This window comes from Ochotona princeps, chromosome 6 (assembly GCF_030435755.1).
Source record: "Ochotona princeps isolate mOchPri1 chromosome 6, mOchPri1.hap1, whole genome shotgun sequence".
Lineage (NCBI taxonomy): Eukaryota > Metazoa > Chordata > Mammalia > Lagomorpha > Ochotonidae > Ochotona > Ochotona princeps.
The window spans coordinates 74,635,689-74,658,921 of record NC_080837.1 but is presented as its reverse complement, the minus strand read 5'-3'; the positions used below and the strand labels follow the sequence as shown (position 1 = coordinate 74,658,921).

The window sequence follows — 23,233 nt, the reverse complement described above, 5'->3', positions numbered from 1 at the left end:
CCATGCTTCAGATTCTAGTGTGAAGCCAAGAAATGGTCCACCTGTGTTACCAGGGAACACGACTCCGAATGCCATGCAGAAGGCAATCTGGCACCCCCCGACCATCCCCCAGTTCCTAGTGGCCTTGCGGGACCGCAGCGGCCACAGGCTACTCACTCCATCATCGAGGCCTCCTTGGTCTCCAGGATGTGGTCGGTGAGGATCCAGGGCATGGACATCTCAATGGGGAATTGGATCCTCCTGCCCATGGTCAGCTCCAGGAAGAACTCTCGGAACCACAGCTGCGAAAGGTCACAGCACTGCTGCAGTGTTTCTTGAAGGAGTCAAAAGACACTAGGTTATCTTCTGCATATAGGCACAGATTGAGCACAGAAAGGACAGGTGGGGCCAGGGGCCGGGCATGGCTCTGCTGCCTCGGCCTGCAGCCAAGCAGCGTGGATGGGAACAGGGCAGCCACGCCCAGCACCTCACCCAAGGGCCCACAGTGGCGAGGCTGTGGCTGCAGGGGCTGCCCCTTGAGGACCCTGGGCATGCTGAGTAGTCAGCATCTGCCCACCAACAGGGACCTCACCAAAACTGTGAGGCCCCTGGTGGGACTGGGGCAAAATGCCCTTTTGCAAAGGAGAAATAAAAACGCAATGACTGGTTGAGCATTCCTTGTCAGAAACTGAAATCCTAAACGCTCCCAAAATCTTTTGAGGGTTGACCTGACACTTCGGGTGGAACATTCGATCCCTGATCTCAGGTAAGGGGTAAAAGCAAAAATGCAGGGATACAACGCAAAGCTGGCACAGCCATGCACTGCTATGCAACTGCCTTGCTGTGCAAAGATCATGATGTAGGGCCCAGCACAACAGCCTAGCGGCAAAGGTCCTCGCCTTACATGCGCCAGGATCCTATATGGGCCCTGCTTCCCATCCAGCTCCCTGTTTGTGGCCTGGGAAAGCAGTCAAGGACGGCCTAAAGCCTTTGGGACCCTGCACCTGCGCTGGAGACCCAGAAGAGACTTTGGTCTCCTGGCTTTGGAACAGCGCAGCTCCGACCATTGTGGCCACTTGAGGAGTGAATCAACAGATGCAAGATCTTCCTCTGTGTATATCTGACTTACCAATAAAATAAAATAAATCTTAAAAAGAAAAGTCACGACATGCACTTTGACAAACAGGACAAGTAGAACATCATTAGGCGATAGTCTTATGGGAACACCATGATATACAAGTTCAACCACAGCCTAAAACGTTCCATGGCACACAACCATATGGAATTACCTTCAGGCTTCCTGTGGAAGGTGCACATGACACATAAATGAACTTTGCATTTAGATTTGGGTTTCATTCCCACGCTAGTTCATTATGCACATGCAAACATTCCAAAAGCCAGAGAGGAGAAAAAAAAATCTGAAACACATCTGGGCCCAAGCGTCCTGAATAAGGAATGCTCAACCGTCCGTTCACGTGACGTGGGCCGCAGCACTCCACGAACACTGGAAGGGGCCCGGCTGCGGCAATCCCTGAAGCACACTTTGCACTAACAGCTGCCATCCTTTCACAGCTAACAGCCAGAGGATTAGTGTACACTCCCGTACTGCAGCAGCCCAGCCAAGGCACAGGCCTTGTGCACTGAGCAAGAGGAAGGGGCAAACGTGTGCACATGGACAACTCGATGAGGACACAGGGACACACGGGACCCCTGCCACCTTCCCACACACCTGCAGAAACCATTCCCAGTAGGTATCAACACCCGGGTTTCAATTAAGAGAGTGGATTTCATTGACCTGTTTTCTTGACCCCAGGGAGCAAAAGGCTGTGTTCACCTTGCAAGGCCAAACATGGCCCTATAGCTCTCATCCTTCTTAAAGGTCACACATCACGGAGGTCAAGGTCAGGGCTGCTGAGGGAGTTGAGGCAGGGGAAACCTCAGGACATACAGCCACTGCCACGAATGTTAGGACACGTCACCATCTGGGCACATGACAGCACCGGAGCAGAGAACAGTGAGGCAGGCGGAAGCACTCTACGGTGTTAGCGGTGTTAGATCATGCCAGGCCGGACGCTCGTCAGCAGTGTCTCTTACCGCTGAAATTTATCAAGTGAGTGTAGAAGAATGACTCGCGATGAAATTTTTCTATGTCCAATATGGTGGGCCCCTCAAGGCTACTTCTCAAGGTTTTCTTGGAACCACTTTTGTCTGCAATGAGGGACTCTAGCATGGTTCTCACCATGTAAAGCTGTATTATCCACGGAAAACATTTGCAGGGGAGAAAATAACATGGTACATTAGTGATGCCAAACCCAGAAAACCCACGGGGAGAAGGACCGCTCCGCTATGCCCTAGCCAGAGCTGGGCCCGGCTCCTCCGAGGGCTGGGGGGGTCTGGGGGCCCACCTATGTGGCTACAGCTGCTGCTGCTGCTTGCGAGGGAAAAGGGGTGGAGAACGACTTAGAGCGGAGTGGTTCACCTCCGCACCACAACCACCAACGAGAAAAACAAACGTTGTCTTACCACCAAAGGTTAAGAGAGGCGGGTAGTTGTATGACTGCCTGAGAAACGCGTTAACCACATGCAAGAGCCTCTCCATGCCCAAAGACTTGAGCTGCCGGAGCAGCTCGGCAGAGCTCAAGGACTCGGCCATGGTGCGCACCAGGTAGAGCTAGACACGGACAGACAAGGAGGGAGAGGTGGGAGAGAGCCGTTAGTGACATGACACGAGGGGCACGGGCGCGCAGGGGACAGGCGGGAAGGGCTGGGCCAGGGCCATGCTTCACTGGAGGCTTTTGGAAGGACGGTCAGGGGCACATCTTGGAGCCACAGAGGCAGAGGTGGGCGAGAGGTTCCGGGGATGGCCCGGGAGAGAGAAGCAGGGCGTGAGTCAGAACGGTGGGAGAGGCAGAGAGAGATCTGCAGGGCAGGTCAGGAGGAAGACACGCGAGGGTAAGCTCTCACAATTTCCCAGAATCTCCATCTTTTGGGAAAGGCACATAGCAAAAAATTACAATGACACGTTTAGACACCCAGCGAGAAAGCCTCGATGGGTCTGCGTGGACAACCCTGGGTTAGGGGATGACAGCTGAGGCAGAGGTTAATCCACTCCTTGGGGCAAATGGACACACAGCAGGCATCACGGAGCTAGCAATGAGCAGGCCCACGTGGGAAGGGGACAGAGGGAGGGGCAGACAAGACACACACAGGACTTGACTGGCCCAAGCAGCAGACAGCAATGCCCGATTTGTTCTCTGGTTCTGTCTGCCCTGGCCACCCACAGCTCAGGTACATCCTTCCCCCACGACTGTCTCCCTTCCTGCCCCACGCCGCTCTTTGCCCCCCAGCCACCCCCATACTGGACCCAGGAGACAAGAACCTGAGTGCTGGAGGGTCCCACGGCACGTCGTGGCACTTTAATGTCAAAGCCACTCTTGGGGTCCTTCTCGCCCCGCAGAGCTGGGTCGTTGAAGGGCTCATGTCCCGTCTCCCAGTCACACACCGTCTTCCGGATGGCCTGCAGGACACTGAAGAGCTGACACATCACCACCAGAGCATAAAGTTGATGACCACAACATCTCCTCACCTACCAGACAGGCTCCTGCCAGAGCCAACACACAGACACAAACTCCCTGGGACAGAAAAGTCCAGCACAAGGTTTTAAAGGTCAATTGGATTCTTGAGAGCATTCTTGCTCGAACTCAAAGACTCTGCTGAGCTCAGCTTGCCTCCCTCAGCCACAAGTGACATCTGACTTCACCGCAGCAAGATGGCCCATTTCAGGCTGGGGCAGGGAAAAGCCACTTCCCCCACAGCTGAGCTGTCCTCGGGGCACCAACAGGAATGTGAAGTTACCCTCACTACAGGAGGACATGGGGCCTGTGTCCCCACCTGTTTGGAAAGTGAACCCATCACCAACGGGGTTCCGATGTGTAGACACAGGCAGGCCCTGGTCATCTTCTGGGCAAAGTTCTGGTTGAAGATCAAGTTACTTGTAGTTTACCCTGCACAGGCTGCACAACTGGGGACTCCTCCTTGTCAAACACTGGCTGCTCCAGCTGGGGCAGGGCTGGGCTGGGCTGGGCTGGGCTGAGCGGAAGCCAAGAGCCAAGACTTTCATCCCTGACTCCCACTTGAATCAGGGGGCCTGTGCACTTGGGCCACTGCCCTTGCCTTCCCGGGAGTATTACAGAATGCTGGATTGGAAATGCGGCAGCTAGGACTGTGACCAGCATTGTGGGTGGCGGCTTAGACTGCTGTGCATATTCAGCACTAAGCACACAATTTCTACACATTGCAAGTTCCAAACACTTCCAAAAGGCAGGTCAGGCCACAGGAACCCATGTCTGAACCTGTACCTGAATGCATACCAGGGCTCCTGTGAACACAGGTGTATAGGAACAGCAGGCCACACTGAGAAATGAACCCCCAGAGCAGAGAAAACAAACCAGCAAGCGCAGCAGGACACTCTGAAGATACCTTATCCAAAAACCTGGGACCAGAAGCGTTTCAGGTCTCTGTAATGTTTTTCTTTTTTTTTCAAGCATTTGGGAATATTTGCATATGTGAAGGTAAAGTTCATGGAAACAGATACATTTGGTCCCATACACACTTTAAAGCCATACATTTTCCAGCAACTTTATGAAGACTCAGGGTACATAAATAAAAATCTATGGGGTGGGACGCAAGTCCAAACACAAAATTCAGGTCTGGTGCTGTGGCACAGTATGTGAAACCCCTGTGGTGTCAGCAACCCATACAGGTGCTGACTCCAGTTCCAGGTGCTCCACTTCTGATCCAGCTGCCTTGAAAGCAGTAAAAGATGGCCGAAGTGTTAGGCTCCTGATTCCGGACTTGCCCAGCTCTGGTCATGTGGCTATTTGGGGGGTGAACCTGTGGATGCAAGATCTCTCTCTTTTTTTTTAAATCATCAGAAATCTTTCACATTTTGCATACACCTTATACACACCCTGAGGGAATCTTACTCTATACACACTCAATCAGCAAAGAGCCAAGTGCTGGAGCCAGGACCTGCCATCCCCCAGGGTGTTGGGCTGGCAGGATGCTGGAATCTGGACAAGGGCTGAGACATAAGCCAGACTACCACAAATGACACACTTTGCAGGGCTGGGGGTGTGGACTACGTGGTGCTATGGGCCCCCACCAGCCTTGTGGACGGAATCAGGAGGAAGCTGCTGTTACGACCCCCAGCCCGAGATGAACACATCCTGTCCCTGGACTCCTAGACACTCTGTGGTTGACCTGTTGCCAGCTGTTCTGGCTTGGTACCAGGCCCCACTGAATTACAACTAGAGCACATTTACAGAAGGCCTGTCTGGAGGTTCAGGCTGATTTATGGAAACCAGTTCTCCTGCAGTCTGCGGCCACTGCTCCCTCCTGGGGTTATCGGGTGCAGGCGCGGGGCTAACCTCTGGATAACATTCTTTTTCTTCTTGATGGCTTGTCGCAGCGGCTCCCGCAGGGTCACCTGGGAGAAATCCTGCAGTGCCGCGTAGACCGTGTGTCGGATGGCGTGATTGAACACGCTCTCCATCCTGCCCATCAGCACCTGCAGGCCCTTGATCATGGCGATCACCTGCAGGGGACACGGCCGTCAGCTGCTGCAGAGCGTGGCCAGGAGCCGCCTCCGCCTCACTTGCCCCAGTCGGTCCACTCACCCACCGCCCACTGGAACGCCTTGAGGGCAGGGATGCACCTGATTCAAGATGCACCCCTTCTGCTTTCAAAGGGAAGACCCGGTGTGAGGCCACAGTGAGGGGGAAGGGACGCAGAGGGACAGGCTCACCTCCACCAGAGCAAACTTCTCCTCGCTGGTGTAGTTGTAGCGCGTGGCACGCTCGTACTCCTCGGCGCTGTCGGGGCAGTCCTTGTTGGAGTACTTGTCGGTAGGATGCACAAGCTTCCACGAGTACTGGTGCGATCAGAGAGAGGAGAGACATTCCACGCTGAATGGGAAACGCCTGGCTTCCGGTCAGATTCTCATGGCCACGGCCAAAGAACCAACAGTGCAGCCCGTGCAGGCACACCCAACTACCCACACACCCACACTCACACATTTTCCCCCACCACAAAAAACGGCAAAACATTCTGGCCCTGTTACTGGAGGTAAAGCAATAAATTAGGCAAAATGACCTCCATGGTATGAATACCTAAAACACCAGGCTTCTTTTTTTTTTTTGTCAAGAATTTGCCTTTCAAAAGATGGTGTACTTTCCCAATTTGGTCATTTCTATCTGATCAAAATATATTGTCAAAGGGAAAATCTTTTACCAGCTACAGGTATCCATATCTCTAGATGGCAAAAGAAACAACTTCAGTTTTTAAAAATGTATTTCAGGAGGAGAGATTGAGACTCCGTCTGCTGTGTTTGTTCCCCAACAGCCGCAACGGCCCAGCTGAAGCCACAGTTAGCCAGCAAGGTCTCAGGCAGGAAGTAGGACTGCAAGGATGGCTCGAGCCTTTGCGGTGCCTCCGGAGTCTGCAACAGCAGCAGCTGGAGTCAGGAGCCAAAGCTGGCTATCAAACCCAGGGATTCTAACATAGGACGTGGGTGTCTTAACCACCAAACATCCCACCCACACGAATCACTTTTAGTAATATTCAACAAACGATGCAACTAGAGCGTCCAAGAGAAAATGCTGTTTAAGAAAATGAGAATTAAAGATCATAATGGCACAAATCTAATCCTATGAGTGCTTTTATTTTTTACTTTCTTAAAAAATTTATCTCAAAGGGGATTAGAGAGATGGCTCAATGGATAAATTCTCAACTTGCAAGCACCGAGATCCCATATGGATGCCAGTTGGTGTCCCAGCTGCTCCACTTCCCATCCAGCTCCCTGCTTGTGGCCTGGGAAAGCAGTAGAGGATGGCCCAAAGCACTGGGACCCTACACTTGTGTGGGAGACCCAGCAGAAGCTACTGGTTCCTGGCTTCAGATAAACTCAGCTCGGCTGTTGTGGCCATTTGGGAGGTGAACCAGAGGATGGAAGGTCTTTCTATCCTTCCTCTCTGTAAAACTGATCTGCCTTTCCAATAAAATTAAATCTTCAAAAAAAATTTATCTGAAAGACAGAATGAGAAAGATCTTCAGTCTGCTGGTTTATGCCTCAAGTGACTGCAAAAGCCAGTGCTGGGCCAGGCAAAATCCAGGAGTCTCTTCCAGGTCTCCCACATTGGTACAGAAACCTGAATAGGAAATGAAGAAGCTGGAATATGAAGCCAGGGCCATATTGTATGTTGGCATTGCAGGCAACAGCTTAATGTGCTACACCACGGTGCTGGGCCTATTCTATCAGTGTGTTAAAAGACGAGCCCCTTTACTGATACACACACAAATGAAACATACTGAGTCATCTTACATTTATATTTCTCTAGAGATAACAATTCATCCTTGACCCCAATGCCAAAGTTAATGTGGAAAACAATCTATCAGTTCACTTCCTGGTGAGCTCGGGAAGAAAAGTTCTTCCAACCAACCACAGAAAAACTCTACTTTTAGTTCCTTGAACTTCCAAAAGTGCCTGAGAGCCACACCTACCACTTCCATGACGTGGGCACTCCACTGGGACAGCAGCTGCAAGCCCTGCAGAGCCAGGTCAAAGAGCTTCCGGTACTCCGCATCAGTCTTTTGCGCCTCCTGTCGGCCAGACCCTGTAACTACCTAGGGCACAGCAAACAGTGGTGTCAGGAAACAAAAAAAACCCACAGGCATCGCACCCTCCAAACCATCAAACTTGTTTTGGACTCTGTCCCAAAGCAACACTTGCTAAACACAAAGTTCCCTACCACCACAAAAGATGGCAACAAGGAGCCCTGACAGTGGGCGTCCGACAACCCGACAGCAGCTGCCTGCCTATGGGGGTCCCCAGGACACGGAGCAAGGCGTGCTGTGGGCGCAGCAGCAACAGAGAACTCACATAGCAAGTATGTGTGCTTACTGCAAATAAGGAAGCCTGAGATTTAACAATGGTGACTGATGGAGGAAAGGAGAGGGGGAAGGGAAACCAGACTTCTTTGCACACACTTCCTTTGGCAGATGTGCCATTGGAATCCCATAAATACTCCATGTATGTATGACACAGGATGGAGTTAGAAGCAAAACAAAAGCAATCTCTATAGAAGACAAAAGATAAATGAAATATGAATGGGGCAGTGTGAAGAGCAGGACCTCCAGGGAAGCAACCACTCAAGCGACTTGGACACACCATGACTTAATGTAGCACCCCCAGAAAAGCTTCGCAGACACAACGGTCTGACAAGGAAATCCTAAAACAGTTTTGAGTCATGGCAACTAGCTGTGCGGCTAAGCTTTCTGAAGACTGGCTCACAACATAAATGAAATCAGACTGGGGCTGGCGTTGTGGCAACAGGCTAATCCTCCACCTTCAAGCGCGGCATCCCATATGGGTGCTGGGTTCATGTCCTGGCTGCTCCACTTCTGATACAATTCTCCATTTATGGCCTAGGAAAGCAGAAGATGGCCTGGGTCTTTGGGCTCCTGTACCCAAATGGGAGACCCAGAAGCAGCTCCAGGCTCCTGGTTCCTGGCTTTGGATCAGCTCAGCTCTGGCCACTGCAGCCATTTGGGGAGTGAACCAGACATAAACATTTCTCTGTCTCTCCTTCTCTCTGTAAGTCTGCTTTTTGTTACATATATATATATATATATATATATATATATATATATATGTAATATAGACACATCAAATTATACTACAATGAATAAGAATCAGGACTTCCAGTATAAAAGCTAAAAAAAAATATACAACAAACCCAAAGTGGACTGACTTCAAAATAGTATTTTAAAAATTTGTTAGATGATCCTGGGGAACCTGTTATTTTTGAAATTGATCTGAAATAGAGAGAAATCCAAGCCACCAGCCTGTTCCTCCTGGGGAAAGCATTGTTCAGAGCAAGGTCACTGTGAGGCGTCAGCCAGGATAGAGATGACCTCAACCTCATGAGCTTAGACTCCAGGCACTAGATATGCTGCTGCTTTGTGTCTTAGAAGATACAGTCCCAGGCCCAGCGCGATAGTGTAGCAGCTAAAGTCCTTGCCTTGAATGCGTCAAATTCCCATATGGTCACCGGTTCTAATCCTGGTGGCCCCACTTCCCATCCAGCTCCCTGCTTGTGGCCTGGGAAAGCAGGAGAGGACGGCCTAAGGCCTTGGGACCCTGCACCCACGTGGGAGACCCAGAATAAGCTCCTTGCTCCTGGCTTTGGGCCGACTTGGTTCTGGCTACTTCAGCCACTTGGGGAGTGAACCAGCAAAATGAGAGATCTTTCTTTCTGTATCTTTGTCTTTTCAATTAAATCTATAAACAAATGATTTTTAAAAAGCTCCCCGCCCCTCCTTCTGTTAGTAAGGACCTAATTTGGATTCTGGGCCAAACATGAAAGAATAAGCTCTGTGAGTCGAATCGGGGAAATCTGAGGAATGACCCAGCTCCCAGCCACCCAACACTGTGGGACACCTGCTGCCATTTCAGACTGACAGTCATAGGATGATTTGGTTTTAAAAGAACCATACACGGACCCTTTGCAGATGCTTTTAGGTGTTGCTGTCAGATCTGTTTGAGATGGAGGCACAGTACTGGGAACAGTCCACGAAAGGACCCAAGAACGAAGCCCAGTGCTAGCACCGGAGATGGAACTGGGTCATGACTGTCCCCTCTTCCTGGTATCAACGAACAGTCATGTAGTAGGAAGTTTAAAACCAAAACGGCCCAGAACATGGCACTGGGCACTGTCAGGAAGGGATCCCATTTGAGGCTTTCTTGCACACACGGCACTGATATGCTACGAATGACTCAAACCTCATGTGGTCCCAGCTCAAAACCAAACCTTGCTGCATTGCCAGAAGAAACTGAGCAATTATCCTGAGAGTAAAATTAATAATTTTGTGTACAATGCCACCAAAAATAAGTTAGGAGTAAATGTAATGAAAGCAGTAAAAAAAAAAAAAAAAAAAAAAAAAAAAATGTACTCTAGGGCCCGGCGCAGTGGCCTAGCAGCTAAAGTTCTAGCCTTGAACGCCCCGGGATCCCATATGGGCGCCGGTTCTAATCCTGGCTGCTCCACTTCCCATCCAGCTCCCTGCTTGTGGCCTGGGAAAGCAGTCGAGGACGGCCCAAAGCCTTGGGACACTGCACCCGCATGGGAGACCTGGAAGAGGTTCCTGGTTCCTGGCTTCAGAGCGGCGCAGCACCAGCCATTGCGCTCACTTGGGGAGTGAATCATTGGACAGAAGATCTTCCTCTCTGTCTCTCCTCCTCTCTGTATATCTTTGTAATAAAATAAATAAATCTTTAAAAATAAATAAATAAAAATGTACTCTAAAACACTGTTGAAAGAAATTTAAGACAGTTTAAATAAATGGAGAACCGTCCCCCGTTCACAAATGGTTAATGCAGTTAAGATGACAATACTTCCCAATGCCTAGCTACCCATTCAACTCAAAATCAAAACTCTAGCTGCCTTTTTGTTTGGTTTTGCAGAGATCGATAAAACTGATCTCAAAATTGATATGACAATCCAGGAGATCAACAGGCTTGGTAAGGACAGCAGAAGACTCTCACGAGAGCAGAATGTGGCCAGAATTCTTGAGCTCCCAACCTCCGCCTAACTATAAAGTTAAGACGACGCAGTAACGAGCACTGGATCTGGAGCACTCCTGACACATGGGAACAGATCTGAGAACAGAGACAGACCTCAGTCATGACAACTGACTCCTGACCAGCGTGCCATCCTGAACACAACAGTCTTTACAACACACAACGCCACAGAAACATGCGGACCCACTGCCCAGACATTCCCTGCTGGCCGGAAGCCGCAGTCACTTCCAGCCATGCCCCTTCCTTCCTCTGGGGACGTGAAGGGGGTCAGAGGTCAGAACTAGTATTTCTTTTTCCCCGTGTCTTTTCTCCATCTGACTTCTAGCTGCTTGGCATTATGGCACTAGAAAATCAAAATAGAAAATCAGACTTTCTATTTCATTTTTCCAAGACACTTTCTATACAGGTACCTGGACAGATAGAGGAAACACTAACTGCAACCTTCTCAATTCTAACAGGTGCCTTTTCACCGTTTGCAACTTAAGTACGCTTTCGAAGCAGTCAGTTAATGTGTAGGTACAAAAGGGAGCACAAAGGATGTGGGGGTGCCGCGTGGCTCTTGGTGTCGCCCCCGGGGAGGGTGGCACAGGGGCAAACACACCTCGCTGTTGCTGTAGCGTGCCAGCTCCGAGATGAAGCGCATGTGGTCCTCCCGGATCTGGACCATCTGCTCACAGATGTTATACTGCGGACTGCTGCTGGAGGAGGTGCAGGTCCACCTGGGGCGAAAAGTCGTGTCATCCACAGGCCACAGCACCTGGGGACCGGACCCCCTTTCCAAAAGTCACAGCAGCAAGCTGCTGGGACAGAGACAAGATGAGCCCCACAGAGCCTAGGAAACGACAATCAGGGCTTTATGGAAAAGTCCACTGAGCCCTGAGCCAGAGACGCAGCATTGGCCTGGCTCCAGGCGCCAGCACTCAGTGGAAGTTGATACCAGCATCTTAGGAGACTCAACTGGCTGTGTGGAGTCAGAGAAAGAGGGCTGTGCATCTATCATTCTCGGTCACTATGCACTCAGGCTGTCTCGCAGCACAGCTCAGGCACCTTGCGTGCCCCAGGTCACACTGCCTGTCATGTATCAGACGGTCTCCCTTTTCTTCTAAAAACACTTAAAAAAAAAAAAACAAAAAAAACACACCTTACACAAAGAGGCCCACTCGACTCAGCCTTAAGATGACATTCCACATCACACATACGAGCTTTCTGCTCGCCCCGTGCCTCAGCGGAACTGGTTCTTGAGCACAGCATTGCGCCCAGGGATACCTGCCCACTGCCACGTTCTCTGCCAACTCTATGCAACAGAAATCCCCGAGACAATGAAATGTTCGGCATCTATGTGGTCCATTTCAGTTGGCTGAGAACACTTGGTAATGTGGCTGTTTTTCTAAAGAAATCAAAAAATCTTAATTGTGCTTTGCAATGAACTGAAATGTACTGCGCCACATGTGGCAAGCAGGGGCTGTCTGCTGGATCTTCAACTCCAGCCTGCCGAGAACACAAAGTGTTCCTTCTGGACGCAGAATGGGGGACCTGCAGAGCCGCACGGAGGCACCGCAGCTGGGCAGCCCCACCCGCCTACCGAGACTTGTTTTCCTCATAGTGGGCGCTGGTCTTGATGTATCTTGCCAGTTCAATCTGCATGTCCCCAAAGAGCGGAACCACCTGGAGCTGCTGTACTCAAAGGACAAAGCATCAGAGTCATTATGTATGTTTAGTCACCAGGTACAGAAGCACAAGGAAAATGACTAAAGCAAACAATTACTAATATTATGTGCTGCCTCTGCAAATCATTTATAACAACAACATTGTAGGTAACTTGCAAATGTACTTTGAACAAACTATGACTGCAAGTACCAATTCAAGATGTAAAAGGTTTTAAGGAACTAAGTACCAACCTACATTTAAAAGCTATTCAGATGTTAAAATTGACCTATCTTGTTGCTAAATCTGTCACTTCACACACACACACACAATTTCTGTATATAAGCAACAATCATAAAATGAAAATTTGATGAGATATCAAAAAATTAAAAACAGGCATGAAAAAAATGTAAAGAATGTTTAAGACCCCTACAGAAAAAATAAACCGTGGGGCCCAGCACCGTGTCCTAGCAGCTGGGGTCCTGACCTTGCACACATTGGGATCCCATGTGGGGGCTGCGATCCCAGGTGGGCGCCACGTGTCCCAGCTGCCCCACTTCCCATCCAGCTCCCCACTGGTGGCCAGTGAAAGCAGTCAAGCACAGCCCAACGCCTTGGGACTCTGCATCCATGTGGGAGACCAGGAAAAAGCTCCTGGCTCCTGGCTTCAGATTGGCTCAGCTCCAGCCATTGTGGCCACTTGGGGAGTGAATCAGCAGGTGGATGATTTTCCTTTCGGTCTGTCCTTTTCTCTGTATATCTGCCTTTCCAATAAAGATAATAAAGCTTTAAAAAATAAAATAAACCTGTGTCCTGGGAGGCTTGGTTTCTTAATTCTCATTTCATTCGAAAGGCAGAGACACAGACAGATCTTCCGTTCATTGGCTTTGGGCTGTCCTCGACTGCCTTCCCAGGCCACAAGCAGGGAGCTGGATAGGAAGTGGAGCTGCCGGGATTAGAACCAGCACCCATATGGGATCCCGGGGCTTTCAAGGCGAGGACTTTAGCCGCTAGGCCACGCCGCCGGGCCCAGTTTGTTTTTTCTTTTAAGATTTGTATTGAATGGGCCCGGCACAGTGGCCTAGCGGCTAAGGTCCTTGCCTTGAACGTGCCGGGATCCCATATGGGCGCCGGTTCTAATCCTGGCAGCTCCACTTCCCATCCAGCTCCCTGCTTGTGGTCTGGGAAAGCAGTTGAGGACGGCCCAATGCATTGGGACCCTGCACCCGCGTGGGAGACCTGGAAGAGGTTCCAGGTTCCCGGCATCAGATCGGCACGCATCGGCCTGTTGCGGCTCACTTGGGGAGTGAATCATCAGACGGAAGATCTTCCTCTCTGTCTCTCCTCCTCTATGTATATCTGACTTTGCAATAAAATAAATAAATCTTAAAAAAAAAAAAAAAAGAAAGAAAAAACAAACTGAAAAGCAGCAGGTGTTTGGCACAGTGGTATAGCGACCACTCAGGACTCTCCCATCCCATTGGAGGAGGACTGGGCTCGAGCCCCAGCTTCCTGCTGCTGCACACCTGGATGGCATCAAGCAATGGCTCAAGTACCGGGTCCCTGCCACCCACGCAGAAGGCCCAGACTGGGTTCTGGGCTCCTGGCTTCTGCCCAGCCCAGCCTTAGCTGCTGCAGGCACCTGGGGAATGACCAAGCAGCTGTCCTGTGTCACTGTTTTTCAAATAAATAAGTAAAAGCGTGACAGAAGGAGAGTGGGGGATGTTGGTCCAAGGGTACACAACTTCACTTACACAGAAAGACTAAGTTCTGGAGAGCTAATGAACAGCAGTGACTACAATCACTAAAACTGTTACGTAAGTTAGAAAAATGCTGAAAGAGCAGTTCTTCAATGTCCTCACGTAAGAGAAGTCTTTGAGGTACAAGATATGTTAATCGCTTGGATAAAGTCACTCAACAAAGCAGGTATGTATTAAAACATTGTGTTACACACCATAGATACACACAATGTTTATTTGCCAGTTATTCTTCAGCAAAGCTAAGGAATGGAGCAGGTGTCACAGTGCAGTGGGTTAAAACTCCACCTCTGACACCAGCTTTCCAAACACACGCTGGTTCAAGTTCCGGCTGCTCCACTCCTGATCCAGCTCCCTGCCAATGCACCCAAGACAGCAGCGGAAAATGACCCAAGCACATGAACCTATGCACCCAAGCGGGAGACACGGCGAAGCCATCCGTAGGCCACTGCAGCCATTTGGAGAGTGAACTACACTCTTTCTCTCCCTCTCTATAAAATTGCCTTTCAAATAAATAAAACACTCCAAATATCTGTTGCAAAACAAGTAAATTCCAATTCTCTATACATTTATCTGCCAAATATTTCCAAGTAAATTACAAGAATCATTTAAAAAAAAAAAGCTAAGGAAAAAAGGGTAAAGATGAGCCACACTGGGGAGAATATGTGTATTTTATAACCAAGTATGCGACAAAGAACAGGTACTCTGCATTTATATAAAGAATCAACGGGAGGGGGATGGCAGAAGAGTTAAAGTAGTATTTCACAAAAGGGAGCACACAAAAGGTTGATAACACAGGCTTCAGGAATAGGTCCACCAAAACACAACGAAGCACGAAGCCCTAAAACCACCACAGCATCCCAGGCATCCTTCACACCACAGGAAAGCAAGGCTAAAGCTGCTGAGCATGTGCAAGGACAGGAAGGCTCCCAGCGAGGGGAGACACAAACCAGGACAAGGTGGCCAGGTCATCAGGCTACTGACACTGAAAAGACACGTGCCCTCGGACACTGTCATCTCTCCTGGTATGCACCCAGCGCAGCACTGTATGTACCAGGCGGAAGCAGAGCTGGCAGAGTGGGTGAATAAGCAGCAGGGTGGCCGTGAAACAGAAGACCACCCACACTGAACCCCCAGGGACCACAGCCCAGGCCTGTACCTCCATCCCACCAGCGAAACCCGGGGGGATGCGCGCAGCGGCCTCAACACCACCAACAGCACGGCTCCATCCCTACCACATCCAGGCCAGGCAAAAGCCACACAGCAGGAAACGAGCCTCTGCAGAGCACAGGAGAGACCTCCAGGGGTCCCCCACCTCCTCGAGTCTGTGACACTCATCGCCACCCACGGGATTCACCTTGCAAAAACTCAACCTGTACAGCATGTCAATTTATCTCAAAAAAAGAAAAAAAAAAGCAACTCACCTTGAAAAACTTGTCAATTTTGGACAAGTTAATTCTTTTCTTGGCGTCTAGTTTGTAGATGTTACTCATACTTCCATCCATCAAGTACAGACCAAACCCCATAACCTGCAAAATAGTGAAATGATACCAAACACCCACACGCAATAAGCAATCAGTCGGCAGGTCTGAAACTGCCATTTCGCTTCCCTTTTTCCAAGAGCTTTCCCTGACAATAAGCTGTTCGTTTCCATGTACCGTTGTGTGGCCTTTTCAACCTCCTCCCAAGGCACACACCTCAGGCCAGCTCTGGTCAAAGTCAGGGCCACGCTGAACTCGGACGGACCAGGGCAGCTGACACCGTCCTCAGGCCCGGGCTCTCAGCAGTAACTTCATTCCCACATTCGAGTGTTTAACAAGGGGTGGCAAAACGCACAGAACACCAAACACCATGGCTCAATATCACATTCAGTGCTAGCTCGGCTTAGGCTAAAGGCAGCCCAGGTGTGCACGGTCCGTGTGCACATGAGTGTGTGAAATCCATATTTTAAAAAGGCTTTATTTTAAGTGAGTCTCCTGTGTTACCAGACAGTTCCCCGAAACAGTTTCCCAGTGATGTATTTTTAGGATGTTTCGAGTGTATTTTTCCCTGCCTCATGATTTCACGTTACAAACAGTAGATGGGGTCCCAGGCCTGCTGTTAAAAGCTAAAAACACAAACCTTCTATTAGGCAAACCTGGACAACAGGTTATTATAGATGTATCCTGGCCAGAAGGTGGCCATGTGTAACTAAGCTCAAATGCATGAGGACTGCAAATATTACCACACACACACGTCCAGTGTTCCCGAGAGGACTGTGGTTGAGGCTCCCGCACCAGCCGGCAAAGAGCCGACACCTCTATCAGAGCACTCCGCGGGCTGTGCTGCTCAGCCCTGACCACTTCCCAGGCTTGAGGTGGGACACCCGCAGAGGGTGACGGCTCTTGCCTCCCGTAATTCAATCAACTATGGATTAAAAATACCCTCCAGGCCCAGTGCCATTGCCTTGTGGCTAAATCCTCCTAGATCCAGGCACCCGAGGACACCAAAGTGCCTCGATTCCTAGTAGGCATGGCCTTATCAAGCGTATTCTTGAAGAACCTCTGGCTGAAAGCAGCTTATGCTGGGAGGACCCACAACCCAGGACCTCCTTCTGGCCTGTGCTCATGCGATGCACCCAGAGCCTGCAGCGTGAGATGGGGATGCTTGTCCATATCCGCGCCAGCTCGAGGGTGAGGAAGGACTCGAGGGGCAGCCGCTGCCTCACTGCCGGCCTACCTTCAGCAGCATGTGCTTCTCGCTGGGCGTCAGGTACATCCTGTTCTCGTAGTAATCCACGCACAGATTCACGATGTCCGCCAAGAGCTCTTCATAGCCGGAAATGACTTCGAGCTGCTGCTGCAGGGACTGGAACACAGAGCGAGTGAGAGGCGGCTGCTCCCACTCCACCCCTGGTGGTCCACGCACTGCGTGGCAGCAAGAGTGGCCTTACCTGTGTGATCTTGTTGTGGTTTGCCAGGAACATGGACAGATTCTGTGACTCCTGGATGGACTGCGGATCCGCCATTTTACGTAAGAACTGAGCAGCCCTTGGAAAAGCAGCCAAGAGTTAGTCAGTCCCAGGGATCTGATGCTTCAAAAAGCCTGGGGATAAAACTGGGCTTCCTGGCACTCCCCCTACGCTCTCCACAGTTATCTGCAGAAATGGGGGACCTACAAGCTGGCCAAGTCTCCCGACTCCAACTCCAGCTGTGTCTTGCCAACAGACGTGACTTACACATGGCTCTGGATGGCTCACGCGGCCCTGCACGGCTGGTGGCCCAGGGCACAGCACACTGTACTGGTGGATGCCCGCCCGTCTATGGGTCACAGGGTCTCCTAAGCCCCAAGTCTAAGACTGCCCTGCTCAGGGACTCGGAGAAGCCCAAGGGTCTGAGGCACTTTGTTTAAACCACCCTCCCAACCAGAACACCTGCCTCTGGCCATGTCACCTCTGACCGCCCTGGCTGGGCAACACAGTAACACAGTCAGTCAGTCTCTCTCTCTCTCTCTCTCTCTCTCTCTCTCTCTCTCTCTCACACACACACACACACACACACACACACACACACACCCGTACGGAGAGGGCCAAGGACACCCTGAGGCCCACCATGTGCAGTCTCTGATGTCCCAGGGTGAGGGTGAGGAGTGAGGAAGCATCCAGGACTGCTTACTAAGGAAGTATGCAGAAAACTGCCCACAAACAGGACAGAGAAACTCATCCAAGGACTTAGGGAAAGACGAGTCCCCACCAACCTACCCCAACACTCAATCGTGGGGCAGCAACATGCCTCAGCCCCCGTGCTACTGCGAGAGCCGCAGCCACGAGAGCAGGCACAGGGCCCATGTCAAGAACACTTTCACGTTTATGTGCAGGACCGCAGCAGCCCCATGCCTAGCTGCGGATGACCTCACTGTGGACTTGTCAGGGCAGGGCGTGGTATTTCTGTGAGCTCCTCAAATCCACCTAGAGTTGACTCTAGTAACTGGCGTGGTGGCATTTTTTGCCTCGTACACCTGTTGGTTTTATCGACTGAAGCAGTTGCCGGGGCAGGCCACATGTGGATGGGGGGAGATGTTGGCTTTTCCGCAGGTATTACCATAGCAGTATGGGTTCCCTGGCATTTATGCTTAGAAGCCATGGTACTGGTGGCTCCCAGGCAGCTGCTAAGGGAAAGGATGTGTGTGCAGGAGCTGAGATTTCTGTGAGGCTAAGTGACCAACAGGGATCACAGGAAGAAGCAACGGGAAGGGCCATGGGGGTGCTGCCTAGGGAGCCTGGGTGAAGATGCCTGGGAGAGCTCCTTCTCCCAACCCTCCCCAGGGCAGCCCCACCCTAAGGTGTTACACACTAGACTGGTGTTGCTGCTCAGAGAGAAAACAGAATATTGTGAACACGGAAAATCACGGATGCCACCCACACTCCCCACCGTGTTACCAAAGTCAGGGGGCAAGTTGCGCCCAATCATTTAGCAAGCCACTAGGGCTGGGGCAGCAGGAGCTGCTCTGCACAGCTCGGCTGCTTCTGCTCCGAGCATCCCACCTGGCTCCCACCGACAAGTCACAGATTCAGAATCCCACACTCTGTCACCAGACAGTGCCAGTATGCCCTGCCGCTACCCAACTCCTGACAGCCAGGCCACTGAGCAGCCGACGGGACAGGTGGCAAAGGTAACAGTGTGTTTCCCAGGGAAAGGGTGCAAGCTGCAGGCCAATCAGCCCGACTCCCACTGCCTCCTCCCCACCCACATCTCAGCAGCTGTCGTCCCAATTGATCTTATTATACTGACAGCCCAACCTTGGTAAGATTTTAAGAAAAAGTACAGCACATTCCAATGTGAACATTCTTCCAATTTAATTTTGGAACGAAGATGTCTTTCCACTATTGCTCAGACACAGAAGTTAACTTCTTGTTCCAGCCAAACACGTCTTCAACAACGCTAAGCACAGACGAGCTGAGCACAGTCCATGGGAAGACACAGCTCGTGGCACCTGCCCCCTCGTGCCTGCTGCCACGCGCCCCAACGCTCCAGAAACACAAGCTGAGCCCCTGCCACTCTCCCAATCCACACTGGCTGCTTCTCATAAGTTGTCTATTATTTAAAAAAAAAATCTCGGGCCCGGCGGCGTGGCCTAGCGGCTAAAGTCCTCGCCTTGAAAGCCCCGGGATCCCATATGGGCGCCGGTTCTAATCCCGGCAGCTCCACTTCCCATCCAGCTCCCTGCTTGTGGCCTGGGAAAGCAGTTGAGGACGGCCCAATGCATTGGGACACTGCACCCGCGTGGGAGACCCGGAGGAGGTTCCAGGTTCCCGGCTTCGGATCGGCGCGCATCGGCCCGTTGCGGCTCACTTGGGGAGTGAATCATCGGACGGAAGATCTTCCTCTCTGTCTCTCCTCTGTATATATCTGGCTGTAATAAAATGAACAAAATCTTTAAAAATAAATAAATAAATAAATAAAATAAAAAAATAAAAAAAAAATCTCCATGGACGAGAGCTGTCTGGAAGACCCGAGCCCAAGACATCTTATGATGGCGCCTGGGCCATGCCTGTCCCTGGCAGCAATGGGGAAGGCGGTGGCAGCATCCAATGCCCGAGTGCCACCTCCAGCCTACCTGGGCCCCGGCCAACACACTCCCGGAGCCAAAAGCTCACATTCCAGGAGCACAGCATCTTGTGCCTGGGGTGCTGGTGATCCCAGTACCTCCCATCGGGCAGCACAGACTGACCCAGTTTGAGACTCGAGCAGCTGGCAGGCAGGCAGGCGGGCAGGCGGGCACACAACAGCGGCACAGAGCACACGGGAGCGGCAGCGGACGCACAGTGCTGCATGCAAGGCGGGGCTCACCTCTTGTAGGCTGAGTGGTCATTCTTCACGCTGCATTTCATGTTCTTCAGCTCGTCCAGCACCGCGAACATGTTGATGAATTTGCCCAGCGTGATCAGATAGGCCTCCGACACGAAGTCCTTCCTCCTCTCGGCGTGGCACAAGCGTCTCACCTCCCCGCAGAAACGCTCAATGGCGTTTCTCTGAGCACAACAAGGGAAGACAGGAGAGCCGTGGTCAGCATGATGCGTGGATTCCACGCCCTGGCTTCAGGCCGGGAGCTGCAAGCACTGTGGCTCGCGGGCAAGACCCCACCCCACGAGGCTCTGGTCTTTCTAACAGACACCCCTAATGCCAAGAAATTCCCACCTGTCTTTCACTGTGTCATGAGCTCTACTCATTTTGCACTTTACCAATTACGTCCCCAAAGTAAAAGAATTTGCTGGTCATTCCAGCAAAGGCTCTGAGCTAAATGCTCCAATAAAACATCTTTAAATTAGAGGGTAACTTCCATAGGAGGACTGGTTCAAGTCCTGGCTGCTCCCCTTCTGCTCCGGTTCCTTGCTGATTCACTGAAGACAACAGCAGAAAATGGCACATGCTGAGGTCCCTCCACTCAAGTGGGAGACCCAGATGGAGTTCCAGGCTCCTGACTTTAGCCTAGCCCAGCCCAGGCTTCTGCGGCCTTTTGGGGAGTGAACCAGTGGGTGGAAGGATGTCTCTAACGCTGCCTTTAAAATAAGTAAATTCTAAAATTGTTTTCCCCAAAGGACATCTTAAAAATCCACTCAACTGCCTTTAGGCACTTTCTACCTCACTAAAGGACCCTGGCCAGGGCAAGAAATTGCTAGGCATCGGCAAGAGGTGAGGCTGAAAGAAAAACAAAGTACAAGGTGACATAAAGTTAAAGAAAGAAATGCTGAACTGGGAACCGACAGGAAGGGGGTATCACGCAGGAAACACAATCCACTAAGAGGAGCGAGACATGACAGGCACAGCTGCTCCGGGGCCTGCCTGGGAGGGCACTGCTGTGCCCCAGACCCCAAGGGCAGCTTGCTGCTTTACCTGGAAGTACATAAAATTCATCAGCTTTGTGACCTCTGGCTCGAGGACCTCCACGGTTTTTTCATAGATTTCCACTCTGTTAGGCTGCTCGTTACATTTCACCTGGGAATCAAGAATCCAGTGTGACGCCCAGTGACTTCTGCCAGTGAGGAGGAGCTGGGGCCTGCCAGAGGCCTCCCTGCCCCTGCCGGGTAACACAGTGGGGCGATTAGTGGCCTGGCAAAAACTAGGGACAGAGTCTAGTAGGGATGGGCAAGGCCAGGCAAGTGTGGGGTGGGGCCCGCAGGGCCCTGGGGGCAGCACTGGGTGAGGTCTGGGGAAGATGGGGCGGGGCCTTAGAGGAGGGTGTGGCCAGGAGTAAAGTGGCGGGACTGGAGGAGAGCCCAGGGTGTGACACGGGGTGGGGAGGTGGGGAGGCACCTGGGGGATGGCCCTGGAGCAGCTTCTCCAGGTGTACAGCATGACGGCGTACTCCTGGCCTTCCTCCAGCATCTCATTCTGCAAGGGCACATGGACAAGCAGGAAAAAAATGTCAGACTGCTAACACAGAGAAAAGTCCAGAAACTCCTCTCACTCTCCCTTGGCTGGACTGCTAAACTGCTGGTGATGCTGTGGTCAGGCCACCACAACCACCGGCAGCACCCCTGTGGCCCCTCCAGGCTGGAGAGGGCTCTCAGAAGCATCGCAACTCAGCTTCAACTCAGCTTCGTATGTCCTTAACCACTTGCTGGCAGTGTCGAGCTGAGGTGGGCAGGGGCCCTGGGCAGGCACTGCCCCCCAGCAGCAGAGGGCGCACACCACCTCCTGGTTCAGAGAGGACTCAGAGCCCGCCCCTAGCCCTGGTAAGAGAGGGACAGGCTGAGGTATCTGTATAAGCTCTTGTATTTGGCTGAGGAGCCCTGGGAAAGGAGCTGTCATTTTGTTTTTCTAATTTGGGTGGGGGGGAGAGGGACACAAATATTGCACAGATGTTCAAAAGGCATCTGACAAAGCCTCTTAGAAACTTAAAACAGCTGTGACTTTTAACCCTGTCACTTGGGTTCTGCAAATATTTACGGAGACACTCAACACAGACCAAAGGGGAAGCTAAGGAAGTGAGGAACAATGACAGTGGACATTCACTCAGTGTGTCACACAGTAGATGGCCACCACCAGCGTGTCCCCTAAGAATGCTTGGGAAATCACAGCCCTCACAACCAGCCAATCTGACTCCCCATGGGCACATGCCTGCTGTGGCTGACTGCCGCCCCAGCCCGGGAGGAGAAGGCACGCAAGGGGGAAGAGGTACCCTCCAAACACTGGCAGACAAAGGTTCTAGGTTGTCCCTAAGAATATGCACCGTTTCTGTGATGAAGACGTCATCTGACATATAAGGAATGAGTCCAGCACTGTGGTGGTGCAACAAGCCAAGCCACCGTTTGTGATGACAGCGTATCCCAGACGGATGCTGGTTGTCGCCCCGACCGCTCCACTTCCAGCAGCTCCCTGCTACGTGCCTGGGAAACAGGCAGCTTGGGTCCTGCAACCATGTGGAAGACCTGGGTGCAGCTCCAGGTTCCTAGTTTTGGGACTGGGCCAGCCTTAGCTGTTGTAGCCATTTGGGAAGTAGATGGAAGATCAATTTCTCTAACTTTGTCTGAACCGATCTTTAAAATACACGTATTTTATGCATTCTCTTCTTTTTTTCTTCATTTTCCTCTTTTGCCGATGAGGACAATCCCCCGCCCCAGAAACGTGCACCTTCCATAGGATGTGCCGTCCCCCCGAGAGAAACACGGATGGCATTACCATGCTCGAGTGGACGGTGGCTTGCTCGATGTATCTCGCAATGCCCGTGACAAATGCATTTCTGTCTTCAAAGTTAGTGTTGAAATTTGGCTGCAAGGAAGAGAGAAGCCATGGCACTGTGATCAGAGCTGCTGACTGCACCCCGCCGACCACAAACCCCCCTTGGGCACCCACCTGGTAGAGCAGTGAGGACGGTGGGGGCTCGATACACGGCTGCTGGTCTGGCAGAGGCAGCTCCTCTAGGAGGTCCACGTTGGACAGCGCATCCTCCAACGTCACCTGGGCCGCCATCCTGGCCTAGAACCAAGCACAAAGGTACTGTACACCTGCACTGTGCGGAACGAGGCACCCGGTGCGAGCTGGAATACTGAGGCTGGAGGACATTGGGGGTGGCTGACAAGGTCAGGGTCGGTGCCCCTCGAGTCAGGGGTCTCTCTGAGGACAAGTGGGCCAGGAAGTAAGGAGCTCTGTGCAGCTCTCCCAACTCCATGCTCGCTGGGGGAAGGCCCTCCTGGTCCCCCATCACAGTGCAAGGGACATGGGTCACTGTACAT

General features: G+C 51.6%; 1 protein-coding gene across 2 annotated transcripts in view; it reads right to left on the bottom strand.

The window, feature by feature from the left end:
* CYFIP1 (cytoplasmic FMR1 interacting protein 1) overlaps window positions 1-23,233 on the bottom strand; it is a 75,124-nt gene that overhangs the window by 28,743 nt on the left and 23,148 nt on the right. Inside the window, exons 2-17 of one of the 2 annotated variants that reach the window (XM_058666500.1) lie at window positions 22,854-22,976; window positions 22,680-22,769; window positions 21,312-21,389; window positions 20,892-20,993; window positions 19,848-20,029; window positions 16,952-17,048; window positions 16,738-16,866; window positions 15,444-15,548; window positions 12,201-12,292; window positions 11,220-11,337; window positions 7,540-7,662; window positions 5,786-5,911; window positions 5,409-5,575; window positions 3,359-3,506; window positions 2,503-2,650; window positions 157-313 (exon numbers count right to left, since the gene is read on the bottom strand). In XM_058666500.1, the coding sequence (XP_058522483.1) occupies window positions 157-313; window positions 2,503-2,650; window positions 3,359-3,506; window positions 5,409-5,575; window positions 5,786-5,911; window positions 7,540-7,662; window positions 11,220-11,337; window positions 12,201-12,292; window positions 15,444-15,548; window positions 16,738-16,866; window positions 16,952-17,048; window positions 19,848-20,029; window positions 20,892-20,993; window positions 21,312-21,389; window positions 22,680-22,769; window positions 22,854-22,970 (1,979 nt within the window). In that variant the 5' untranslated portion in view covers window positions 22,971-22,976. Of the gene's footprint in view, window positions 1-156; window positions 314-2,073; window positions 2,228-2,502; window positions 2,651-3,358; window positions 3,507-5,408; window positions 5,576-5,785; window positions 5,912-7,539; window positions 7,663-11,219; window positions 11,338-12,200; window positions 12,293-15,443; window positions 15,549-16,737; window positions 16,867-16,951; window positions 17,049-19,847; window positions 20,030-20,891; window positions 20,994-21,311; window positions 21,390-22,679; window positions 22,770-22,853; window positions 22,977-23,233 lie in introns of both variants that reach the window. The other variant, XM_004597608.4, reaches the window with a different exon arrangement.